Consider the following 13,663-nt stretch of genomic DNA (forward strand, 5'->3'; position numbering starts at 1 on the left):
CCAGGGGTACTTGAGGGAGTTCCAGGGGGTCCCCAGCTAAATGATGGATAGTTAATATGGACCCTTATGGGTCTGTAACTCAGAGAGTGTACAAATGGAACCAAATGGACCCTAATGGGTCCATTTGATTCCTTTTGTACACTCTGAGTTAAATTAACATTGATTTTACAATATAAATTGGAGTCCCAGAGATAGAAATGCCATTCAATGGGGCTCCTTAACCTAATGCATGTCAAACTGGGGGTCCTTGAAATTAAAATGGTTGAGAATCACTGCTAGAGCCGTAAAAATCTTCATATCTGGCATATCTTTTCAAATGGGGGTCCGCAGGCTAATAAGTGTCAATTTGGGGGTCCTTGACATTAAAAAGTTTGAGAACCACTGAATTAAAGACACTTTGACCACATCCGTCAAAAGATATGGTCTGGGCCTGGCCAGTTACATTACATTAAATTACATTACATTACATCTGTTACAATTCCAAACATGCAAACATGACCCGCTTACATTACTATGTCTATATTATAGTAGCTTAATGACTAGTATTTAAATATTATTGTCTTTTTTAGGTCCAATGTATTTGTATTTAAGTTCATAAAGTTGACATAAGTATAACTAAATGCATTTGAAATTTTAAAAAAAATGTAACTTTTCAGGATTCAAATAAATAGCTAAAATAAATCAGGATTCCAATTCAACAGTAGAAAAAATAGCAGATCTAGACGCGTTTTGAGCTTGTAGATCGGCTATTTATGCTACTTGTGTGACATATGGCCCGACAGTATATGCATTGTGGCCCTCTGGAGTGAGTGTGGAAGCTGTGAGTACCTTTTCCACCACTGGTTAAATAAACAGATTGACAAATATATCCTACAGAAGACAACATTTTTTAAAGCAGCATGTTCACAGGCCTGGATTACAAGTAGAATGAATGGCGATATACGTGGCTCTGTCGGCAGACAGATATTGCAGCACAAGGCAACTTTTTCTCTGTCAATACAAGTAGTAAGATACACACACGCTATATATCATATGCATCTATATATATGTATAGCATATGTGTGTGTATGTATATATAGTGTGTGTACACACACACACACACATATAGATAAGCACAATAGTGTATGCACATATGATACGTAAATATAGATATGCATGATATGTAGCATAATATCTATCTATCTATCTATATATGTGTATGACGTCACCCCATTGAAAGTAATAGCTAAAAAGATGGCGCCACCTGTCCATTGAACTCCCATTGAATACTCAAGCTATATTGTGATGTGATCATGTTCAATCTTTTTTTTTTTTAAAGTGTGCTGCTTGGCTCTGTAATACAAACATAAGGTTTTCACATAGCAGCTCTTAGACACTTCACAAGCATGCCATAAAAAACATGACTGTAAAATCCTTTCTTAATTTAAGAGGAAACAAGAGCAGACTAAGTACAAAGCCAACTCAGGTATGTTTTACTAAGTATAGAGGGTTTAAGTGGTTCACTTTTTCACTGTGAAACACAGCTGACCCTCTTCTGTTCCTCTGCTCGTGTCTGTAGCCTTGAATCGGCCTCCTGCGGTTAACTGTCCTCGGTTAACAGTTTCACACCACCCTGGCTGGCAACCCCCTGCGAAGATATCTGAACTACCGTGACATTACAACCTATGGGGACACCTGACCCTGACTCAATAGACAGAGCCACCTCTACTAGGCGCCATGTCCTCCTGATGGGGGCTCCTCAATGGCAGGTGAGCCAGTAGTAGCACTGGCAACACATAGTGGGGAGTGTTAATTGACATGAGGGGTAAAAAGAATTGTTGCTCTAAATAAAATGTATTGTATGATTCCATCATACATGTGACAATGGCTTTGTTCCACAACACAGACACCGTCTCATCTTTCTTACTGCTTAACAACCCAGGTAATTAAAAGTCACGTTCACCACTTAAACTGTATAAATTAACACCATAGGTATTAGATAAATACAAAAAAAAACACCACTTCAGTATTACCAAGAAATATTATTTTTTTGAACCTTGAAAACCGCTAATGTTTGTTTACAATTTAACAGCCTTGCTCCACCCCTGCTTAAATAATTTGTAAAACTGCAATGCTAGCTCAACAAGATCCTCGACTAGAGGGCAGACTATTGTCGGAGTTTTTTTTTTTTGCTTTGTTTTGCTTTTTACCTGTACAGCACTTTGGTTGACCTGGTCATGTTAAATGTGCTATATAAATAAACTTTGATTTGATTGTCAATATTCAGGGTTAGGGTGTAGGTAGGCCATGGTGTAGTCTGTCTGCATTATTTGCGTTTCAATAAAAGGTTACCATTTATGTACCTGAGGGTTTCTGCGGCTCTGCCTCCTTTACTGGTGTTCACTGTATACGTGCTGCCTTTACTGGTGTTCACTGTATACATGCTGTTCTGTGGCCAGGATCTCTACATTCTCTTATGAGACAAGGTTTCTTACAGAGTTTTTGTTGAAGATGATCTTTGGTTAAATATGTGTGAATGAGGTAGATTTGTTTCCCATGTATGAGAGGTTTTGTTCAAATACTGAATATTCTTTCCTTCTTTTGATCGATGGTTGGTGTCATTGAAGTCTGGCAACTAAGCTACCAGGAAGGGTTGTCTCGAATTATCTAGACATACACTTTTTCAAAACAACTACACTACTAGGGTAGCTAATGAATTTTAACATCACCACTTGGATTTTTTTCCACACACACACACACACACACACACACACACACACACACACACACACACACACACACACACACACACAGAGTAGTGCAACAAACACAACAAGCATCTCCACTGTTTAAACACCTAAATTACTGGATATACTGTAATTCCAACATTTTGCTGGTATTGCCACCCCGTTTGCTGACTACGGTCTTAGGTTTCTTAGCACCATCTAATCTGACTAAATCTGTAAAATCACAACTCATTACATCACTGAATATACTTTTACCATTAACACATAACAATCAACAGGCCACACCATCATCCATGGAGCCACCACAGGACAAACTACTAAAGGGCTCATCCTCAAACACTCTTTTGCGATGTCACTGAAAATCATTTGAGATACTTCCCATGGTCAAAATAACTTCTGCAACACTCCCTTTGTCATTTCATTGTCCCTGTGATTAGAGATTAGGATTCAGCCAAGCTGATTCCTTAATTCCAGCAACATTTCTCCCATTCCGACCTGCAGGGCAGGTCTTGGCAATGTTTTAAAAGTCTCACTGCACACCCTCAATGCCTGCATCACATCAAACTGCCTTAAGGGAACCGTCTGCTAACCTAACATTAATCAAAAACAAACCTCATCAGCACCACATTCTGAGCAACTTGCTGCCCATTCCCTACTAGTCAACATGCCATCACATTATTCATTTCTTGCCTTTTTACTACCGTTCCTAGCCATCTTGACTTCTGTTTCAGCTAGCGAAGAAAGCTGCAGGACTCTAGTTCACTTCTAACACCGATGGAGCTATCACACTGCAAGAAGTCTGCAAGAATAGGGATGCCATGGTTAAAGTGGTTGAGTACACAGGCATGTATGCATACCCTTTTTGCATCTTCGTTAACTTTAACAAGACAACCAACTAAACACGGTCAGGTTTTCTAAAACATTTTAACGTCCAAAGAACTAGCTGCTAGATGGCCACAGCAGGCATATTGAATTTCAAATAAATACACTGAAAATATATTGAATTCTGCATGTGTTTTTTTTAAAGAAAGTTTTTCAAACTAAAATACAGCAAACAAAATGCAAAAACAACTTATTGTGACAACAACAGAACAGATTCATGCATTAAACTTAACACCATGCAAATTATTAAACTTAACACCATGCAAATTAATGTTTTAACAAACTAAAAATAAAAATGAAGATTGCTGGATAGTGGCAATCTATTCCCAGTCATCATCTCCAGCCTGAGCAGCCATTTGTGGCTGGCTGATTGCAGTTTTGTCAGTGTTGAAAGTTCCCCCCTAAGGACCCAAAAAAAAAAAAAAAAAAACACATGTGAGAATGTTGACTTCACACATTGTCCCACATAGGAAAAGATAAGCTTAGCTCTATTGCACTCGTTGTAGTGACTTACAGACACATTACTGTAGTGAGATCTTTGAGGCAATCCCAGTATCTGTGACATAATCTTGTAAATATACTTAATCATTCTAAAGCTGCTAGATACTGTAATTTGGGATGTATTTTTCTAAACCACCATGCTGGTCACTGTATGACCAGCATGCAATCTGTATGTTCGCATCCAGCCTTGTCGAGCTTGCCTTGCTATCAATCGTGACTCCTATTTTCCAGCTACATGTATATGACCTCTGCACATATACATATACGCTTAATTATTTTTAAATAAAAAAAACTTTAGCACATGCTGTGAAAGAAGTCTACAATTGACAACAATTACCTTCCTAGAGTCGGAGGAAGCAAAGGTGTTCCCTCCTGGGTTGAATGCTGTAGTTCCAGTGGCGCCCATCGCTGAATCCTCAAGCCATGAGGGAACCTCCTGCTGGGCCTATCAATCACAGTCAAACCAAAGGAACCATTAGGTTTTAAGGTTGTGCTTTAAAAGGTGTTGTCAGAGCAGTGCATCGAGTCAGGTCACCTACACTAGAGAGAATTTTAACCAGAGAGCGAGCCAGTTGGTTGTCCTGCTCAGGATCATAAAAGGAAATGGCCTTTCCAGTGTTGCCACAACGACCGGTCCTCCCAATGCGGTGGACGTATTCGTCAATGCCTTTGGGGAGGTCAAAGTTGACCACGTGCTGCACATCTTGTATATCCAGACCTCGTGCAGCCACAGAGGTAGCCACCAGCACGGGACATTTTCCAGAGCGGAAGTCGTGTAGTGCCTGCTCTCGCTCACGCTGCTCACGGTCGCTGTCAGAAGACACGGTACAGGTTCAAATTCTGGAAAAAAGAAAAGAACCGAAGCATTCTATCAAGCTCCCACTTACCCGTGGATGCTAGTAGTAGGAACCTTCTCCTGACACAAGAATGTTGCAATGAAATCAGCTTGTCTCTTTGTCTCCACGAACACCATGGTACGCTCAGTTCCTGCATCACAATATTGTGTTGTTAGTTACAGAGAAGAAAGCTTAAGACTTTTCCCCACAATAGCTGCCATTGTTTCTTTTTCAAGCATGTTCAGGTTATTTATTTCAAATGGCTAAACAGCTGAGACTTGGAGGTAGTGAGGTTAGAGACGTTACCTGTGGTCTTGAGGACATCAATTAGTTGTCCTCTCTTTGAAAACTTGGTGACCTCAATCAACTTCTGCTCCACGTCACTGCACGCTCCGCCCACCACACCCACAGCCAGGAACAAGTAGTCAGCCTTCAGGAAGTCAGCAGACAGCCTGTAACATCCACCACCATGCAGATAAATGAAGTATTGAGGAGTTTCACATAAATACAACCTTTATTAGATACATAAAGTGTACCTTTGGATGTCCTCAGGGAAGGTGGCACTAAACATAAGGGTCTGACGCTCCTCTTTTGTTGGCATGCCAGGAGAGCCCACCAACTTGCGCATGTCAGGTTCAAAGCCCATATCCAACATCCTGTCTGCTTCATCCAACACCAGGTAACGCAACTTGCTGAGACCCACCTTGAGGGCACATCAGTAATAGCTAGATTAAACTTTTATTTTCCCTAGGGGGAAATTCAGATGTTTAGCCATGAGTAGAAACATAGATATACACACACACACACACACACACACACACACAGCGCCTCTCAACAAGTATATAATAAGCTTTGAACCAAGTCAGCTGGAAAGGTTCACCACCATCATAACTGAACTACTGGCAAGGGCTTAATTACCAGTCCTCTTTGAATCATATCTAATAGCCTTCCTGGAGTCCCGCACAACACGTTGCATCCCCTCAGGAGGTCTCTGATTTGGTGTCCAGTAGCGATTCCACCGTATACCACAACAGGACGCACACATGTCCTACACAGATCAGAAGAGAAGAATGTGAACATTCACAGCATGTTCAAAATGCATACACCATAATCTAATGTAGTTTCTTTCAATTGCCAGTATGTATTTTAGTCATTTTACAGACTAAAATAATTATTTTTCATGTGCTGCAACAGAACAAACTATTAATTTGTGACAATACACACCCATGGGCAAACTTTCTAGCCTCCATGTAGATCTGGTTGATAAGTTCTCTGGTTGGAGCAACAATCACCACCTCAGGTTCCTGCTGCTCACTGAACTGACTGGCAGCCACTCCGTCTGTCATCAGCTGCTGGAGGATTGGCAGCAGGAAGGCAGCCTGTGGGGAGGAAAACACATGAACCAAGCTCACCTCAACTTCCTGATCTTCAGAGGAAATGTACAGTAGTAGTTTATTTGCACCACCTGTACTGACAAAAGTGTAAAGTCCTGAACCAAAAGTCATTCTAGAATCTAGATACTGTAAAAGCACCGGCTGAAGCTCACTGTTTTGCCTGATCCAGTCTGGGCACAGGCCATGAGATCTCTGCCCGCTGTGATAATAGGGATGGCATGCTTCTGCACTGGAGTTGGCTTCACATAGCCAGACTTGCTCACGTTCCTTTTCAGGGACTCACAGAATTGGGCCTCCTCGAATGTCTAAAGATGGAGAAAAACTGTTCATTGCTGTCCAAGTAAATTACCCTTTAACTATTGAACAGATGAGAATTCTGCCAACAGATCCATACCATGATGGCCTTTGGTGGGTTGCTGCCGCTAACATTCACCATGATCTGATCATACTTGTCAAAGTTAATTCCAGATTCATAGTGGGAAAAAATGGATTCTTCATCCTCAGGGAGGGCTGGAGGAATATAGGTCACCCTCGGTCCTGGGGAAGAGGTTAGACAGACTTAACAAAAGCATACTAGAAAATATCAACTTTAACGTGTGTTCAGAATAGATACTTTTACTTACTCTCATCACCTCCATCTTCCAAGTTTTCCGTTTGACCTGTCACAGATACACAGAATTACATCTTCACATCTTCACGCAAGCTGACCAAATCAAACATCATACCTGATACACACAAATATCCAACTCAAAGATGGAACCTGATTCACACCAATATTACCTTTAGAGAAGACTTCATCTTTGCTTAAGTTGACTTAACTCATGATTCACTATTTCAGTTTATAGTTATGTACGATGGTGCACGTACCTTCTCCAGAACTTTCTCTTCCATCTTCTGTTCCAATAACAAAAATTAAAAATGTCATTATGTGTCAATACACCTTTACTCCCAGCTAAAATATACCATGGGATTCTGACAACAGTGAGGCAATTTCACACATGTAAGAAAAACAATTAGTCCTTGCATCTCTTTTTTTTAAGATTAAAAAAAAAAAATATATATATATATATATATATATATATATATATATATATATATATATATATATATATATATATATATATATATATATATATATATATATATATATTTGTTTTGTTTGCTTAACAAACCTTTCAAAATAGAATTGCTTAGCATATTAGGAAAGAACTGAAGTTTGTTAAGTGGTAGTTGGCTTTTTAGTCAAAACATACCTTGACGAAAGCCCCCCCGGCCTCCACGACTACCTCCTCCAAACCCTGTGAAGAAATACAATAAAGGCTTACATTTTTCTGCAAGAGTGCCTTGGTCGAACATGCCTGGACAATTTGCCAATCACATAATACAGTCAAGGATAAATGTATGGTTAACAGACATGATCCACTGCCACAGTAACCCAGCCAGTTCATCCGACCTCTCCCCTCCATTACCTTCTCTGGATCCACCATCATCACCATCATTCCTACTTCCTCTACTGCCACCTGTGAAGTAACAATATCACTCTCAGAACCACTGATTTCAATGGATGCCTTGGTTAATGCACGTTTGCATAACCATTTTTACATTGATTTCATTTAAAATTAACCTGTCTCACCTCGGCCTCCTCGTCCTCTGAAGCTCTGCTCTCCTCCTCCACTGGTCCAGCTGCTTCCTTCTCCATTTGTCGAGCTGCTGCCTCCTTCTCCACTGGTCCAACTGCTGCCTCCTCCATCTAAAAGAAACAAACCACACAATTCAACAACTAGAGTGCATAAGGGGTTCATGATATTCAGTACAAAGATTATGCCATGATGTCCCCCGAATTGCAACCGACAAAATTGATCATGCGCAGGAATGTCAATAGTATACCATAACACATAATTAAGTTTGCTTACCTGAAGAAATTTCACTCCTAAATCCTCCCCCCCTTCCTCTTCCTCTTCCTCCACGACCTGTAGAAGACATGTACAACCTCCACTTGAAACATATCAAAGACAATGGTTCTTGTTACAGTGGCTCCCAAGGTAAATCAAGTCATCCCCATTAAGTCAAAACTTGACACATTGAATGACACAAAAACAAAAAATATATATATAAAGAATGACACAAGATTCCTCAACTTAGGTTGCCGTTTCAAACATCTTATGACCCCAATTCACATCCGGGCCACTGGTAGCCCTAGAATGGCTGACCATACATTGCATGCATTCCACATACAGCCATAGAACACAATCAAAGCAATGCATTCTCATGGAGGGATTCACCTCAATGGCATTCTATTTTGTTGTGCTCTTATGTGTACTCAGAAAATGTATATTTAGTAAGTTATATCCACAAGATTCATACAGAACACATTCTCTGTACTCAACGGCATTCACAGCAGCACTAAACATTTGTAAACTTCCTTCAATGAGCACATTATGGGACAGGTGCTTTGCAGTTGGTGAAGGGCAATTGTAATCGCACCTGCACATTTGTGTGCCCCATACATACGTTACGTGCTTATTGAAGGAAGTTGACCTGCGTTTAGTGCTGCTGTGTGAATGTTAAGACTGTGGTCCATGTGAATCTTGTGGCAAAGTGCAATTTGACCAAATGTATGTTTTCTGTCAAAACTCAAATTGATTTGATATCAGAAGAGCTTAATGACAGTCGGAACAACTTTCCATTGGGTGAGTACACAGAGCATGACAAATTAGAACGCTGTGGAATTGAAAACCTCTACGAAAACGTATGGAGTGACTGACTGTATGCAACAGTTGCATGGGCTCCATCCTTTCCTGCCAGAAAGAGGTAATTGCAACGGTTACACCCAGGATTGAAACTTGAACTAGTCCATACATGGGGGTGTGCGCACCCAAACAATGTGATTGTGCAGACTTCAGACTGAAGGCTGCAAATGGCACCACAAATACCATAGCACATTAATGCTAATAAACAACTTTGATAAAAATCTGTTTCAATCAGTTTTAAGATATATACCAGGCCACTCAGGAGAACAATGCATGAGAGCAGCCAAGTCCTGTCCCTGATTTGTCATTTTATCACTGTAGGAGGCAGAGTGCTACCGTGGGTTCTTCCCACACAATTGATGAGACTGTTTACAATTAAAGATTCTGCACTTTATTGACCACACGCATACATATTGCTGCACCAAGTCTACATAGGCCACGTGTAGCCCAGCCTTGCTAGGACAGGCCATTTGTTTAATCAAAGTCCTTTGTAACTTTGCATTGTTGAGTCAGCAATTTCTCTGCTGGCACCGGGGGTGTGTGTGAGTGTGTGTGTTGTCCTGAGCCTAGATACAGCATGCTACCGTGATTGGAAGCACCTCCCAATCAATTAACACTGGCACTGCCGCTGTGAGAGTGGAGACAGACTCACGTTAATGATATAAACAGCTTAAATTTGGGAAGCGAAGAATTTGCTTCCTCACACCCATCATATGCCAATGGTCAATGTACATGTCCGAGTTCAGATTGATTGGTTAAGTAAAAATGTACAGATGGTCACATTGGTCAGGTTTCCTAATGTTCAACCAGTGTCCTGCCGCCTATAGTATGCGACAGGGCCTACATTTCTCAATGGACCACCTCCAACCACAGCTGATAGATGTACTAGTTACATTGCATTAACATACTGTACTCTACCATAAAGATTGGTCAAAGGTTGTATCCATTAAGCTGTATTGCAGCTTTAAGTCTGATTAGGCATTAGTGAATGGATTACACTTCCAAAAATCAATATTACCTCTTCCACCATGACCACCTCCAAATGAGTCACCATTATCTATGGAAACAAACAAGTCATCTCAACACAACCTCTTAGATAAATGATGACCAAATAACATGTTAGTTATAACAAACATCCTAACATTCTGCTGTCCAGAGCCGTTTCCACTGTTCCATGAGGAGAACATTCCACCTACAGACAGTACTTGTAGTTGTAATCATGTGTAAGAAAATAACTTCACTCTGGCATGCATCTAGTCCATTTTACTAACATTAAACACAATTCACATCACTATGAAAGAACCTACCACTCTTGGAGGTATTGGTGAGTGTACTGGTCGCAGCAGGTCCCTGTACATAGTAATACCATTTAAGAAAACAACCATGAGTTGACTGACTTATCAGTTGTCATTACAATTAATTGTTTCAACCAGAACAGCTTATTTCTAAACAAATTTACGTTACCTCTTCTTCCCAGTCGCCCATGGTAGTCTAATAATCTAAAACAGAAAGGGAGGTCAATGTAGTCTACAAACAACTTCTGCACTGAGCTGGAATTTCTAATGTGTCATCATGGCTAACAGAGAAACTTTTTTTTTTTACCACCGCGCTCTGTCTCCTCTCTAGTGTGATATCCTCTTGGAGCATGGGTCTTGGACCCATAAGGGGTCTCCAGAGTTACTACAGGGGGGCCGCCAAATCTTTGTGAGATAGGATGTTTTTTTCCCCCCTTATGTTTGTTACATTACTTGAAGACCCCTGTCTTAGAGTCTATAAAACCAATAACATTTACAAAAGTGATGGGTCTCAATCAGAATGACAAGAGTTTCGGCAATCCAGCCTTCGTCGGCAAGAACTCATTCTTGTCATTCTGAGTGCAACGGCTGCCTGCCTGCAACCTAGCTAGCGTTGGATCAAGACTATTATCATCATAGATTTATTTGTATCGAGTCTGACTTTGACTTTCGTATCTATGATATGCAAAATGTAAAAACCAGTAACATGCATGATCTATGATAGTCTTGATCCAAGGCTATTAGCTGCGACCCATCACTTTTGTAAATGTTGTTCATCGTGGCTAACAATCACTATTTATCTGTAGGTAGACAGGAATTAAGCCGTCTAAATAACTAGCACAATTTTAGATGTCCAAAAAATAAATGAATACGTACAACACAATCTAGTAAAATGAGTGTCTTTGCGGCGCCATGAAGTGGAGCCTCCATGATGAATAGACTTCTAGCAAAACGTCTTTAGAATAGAACAGCTTTTAGACAGACTTTACCTCCAGTTATGAGGAAGACGTGGGTACAAACTGCTAATAAGACATGGTAAACTAACTACATTGTCAAGCCAACTTTAAAGTTGACAAAAGCTCGGACTGGCTTTAAAGTCCACAGTTTGTGGTTTGTCGTACATGAACTTCTGTATGTCGACAGTAAAGACAATGCCAAGTCTATTCAAACCCGTAACATAGCGCTGTTACATTACAAAGACCTACATGGTTTAGAAACTTGTTGAATTGTCCTGTTGGTGACGGGTCTTCGATGTCCACGGTGTACCTTACTGCTAGGCTAGTAGACTGCTGCTGCTGCTGACAGTGAATGTGTGTGTGCGTGTGGTCTATCTATTATATCTCAAGGACGGGTCGCGCTGATTGGCGAGTTTGTTGCCAGGTAGCCTCGGAAACCCAGCCTTTTTTAGTGGGTAACTAGGGACATCTGGGCACCTCGATGTAAAATGTTAAAAAATCAAAGATTTGGAAAATGGTCTTAAGTAATGTAAAGTATACATGATGTGAACATAGACGGACAAGACGGTACATCATTATCAGACTTAATTTTATCCTTCAACTTCTTGTTTATGCCCCAAAATAACTGGATAAAGTGGATATACAGGTTTTGTAGCAATTGTAGAACTATTAGATCTTAATTGTCGAATGTTTAAGCATGTTCTAATCATGTATACTTTACTTTTAACATTTTGGACAAAATAGCCAATTTTACATCGAGGTGCCCAGATGTCCCTAGTGCCCACCTATCCTGTTACCATCTATACATCGAAATAGCCTTTTTCTTTTTAACAGTGTTATTTATTTATTTATTCATTAACAACCAACTATTAAATCCAACATGACATTTATTTTGTATACAACTTTGAACAAAACTACTTTTAATAAAACCACTCGTTGCCTGGCGACGATCTAACCAATCAAGATGCGATCAACCGGCCGGGCTATAGGACGGAACGCGGTCACATCGCTTATCTCGCGATGCAGGGGGCGTGACAGGGCGGGTCTACCAGCACTTTGCTACCTTTTACAGGTCAATCAGCCTGTCAATCATCTCTGCGATGCAGCAGGGGGCGAGGCAGGGCGGGTCTAGCATTACTCCACAACCTGTTACAGGTCAACCAGCCTGTCAATCATCTACACTGAACGCTACGCAGTGACACACGTGCACTGATTAAAACTCCGCCTTTCTTTCTCAACGTTGAAGAGGTAAGACGGTCATCGGCGAAGTTAATGAAGCCTAATAATTAATGCTTTTATGCCCAATTTGCATGACTTGGTGTCCAAACACTTGTATGTAGATTTAATCAACGAGAGTAATTAGTAAGGATTGGAGTTGGGTTGGACTCCAGTCTTTTGAAAAGATTAAGTTAATGTAAAGTTGATTGATGTCATAGAGGCCGCAGCACCACGTGGAAGACAGAATGGCAGCAACACAACTACACAACTTTACAATAATGGCATTACAATACTTTACACATCAATAATGTATTTGAAAATAGCCGATCTACAAGCTCACAATGTGTTGCAAGTTTTTAGATATGCTATTCAAAAATATATACATTTTGAACTTGTGAAATGAGACATTCTACATAATGACTTGCTGCTTTCTACTTTTGGTACTTTAAGTACATTTTTATACCAATACCCTTTTACTCAAGTTATTTTTGAATTCCAGACTTTAAGCCTACTTGTTACAGAGTATTTCTACATTGCAGTATTGATACTTTTACTTTTAAGTAAAACAAATTTGAGTACATTTTCCATCACTATTCAAATGAGGATGACGCAGTTAGTCGCACACTCGTCGTCTTAATGTGATGTCAAAGTAGGCCATTACCTCCCATAACCAAAAATTGCACTATAAAATGAAATGCCAGACTACAGAGGAATTAAACAAACACGTTTATACAAAACAAAGTCTGGAGGGTATGAAGGCAAGGGGACATGGAAACTCCCTATTAGTGGTATTAACATGTTCACACGACGGCATACCCTGAAAGAAGAGTCTTTGGTTTATGTTTAATAATACATGTACATTGCATCGAGGCTACGAGAGACTGCTTCAATAACCAACTACAAATGACCACGAAGTTATGTTATCGACACGATGAGAACTGTTGAAAACACAAGTCAACTTATTTCACCTGATCTGATCTTCAAACAAGAGAACACTTTACAGTTAAAATTCAACGACGTGCAAAGATCCACCTCTTCTAATAAGTTGATGCACAATTCTGATCAACAGTCAGGTCAAACACATTAAATATGAGTGTAGTCAACC

General features: G+C 40.2%; 1 protein-coding gene across 1 annotated transcript; it reads right to left on the bottom strand.

Moving 5' to 3' along the window:
- Positions 1 to 1,707: 1,707 nt before the first annotated feature.
- LOC311040636 (putative ATP-dependent RNA helicase DDX4) lies at positions 1,708 to 10,574 on the bottom strand (the record flags this gene model as incomplete). Its single annotated transcript, XM_084050965.1, has 20 exons — positions 1,708 to 1,765; positions 2,343 to 2,443; positions 4,447 to 4,554; positions 4,649 to 4,919; positions 4,997 to 5,096; positions 5,252 to 5,397; positions 5,482 to 5,648; positions 5,864 to 5,993; positions 6,170 to 6,324; positions 6,492 to 6,644; positions 6,734 to 6,876; positions 6,963 to 6,998; positions 7,087 to 7,099; positions 7,207 to 7,233; positions 7,593 to 7,637; positions 7,809 to 7,859; positions 7,973 to 8,089; positions 8,253 to 8,309; positions 10,108 to 10,146; positions 10,554 to 10,574. The coding sequence occupies 20 exons, from the start codon at positions 10,572 to 10,574 to the stop codon at positions 1,708 to 1,710; spliced, it is 1,938 nt and encodes a 645-aa protein (XP_083907091.1).
- Between the last annotated feature and the right edge of the window lie 3,089 nt (positions 10,575 to 13,663).

This window comes from Gymnoscopelus microlampas (genome assembly GCF_963454915.1).
Source record: "Gymnoscopelus microlampas genome assembly, chromosome: 24".
NCBI lineage: Eukaryota > Metazoa > Chordata > Actinopteri > Myctophiformes > Myctophidae > Gymnoscopelus > Gymnoscopelus microlampas.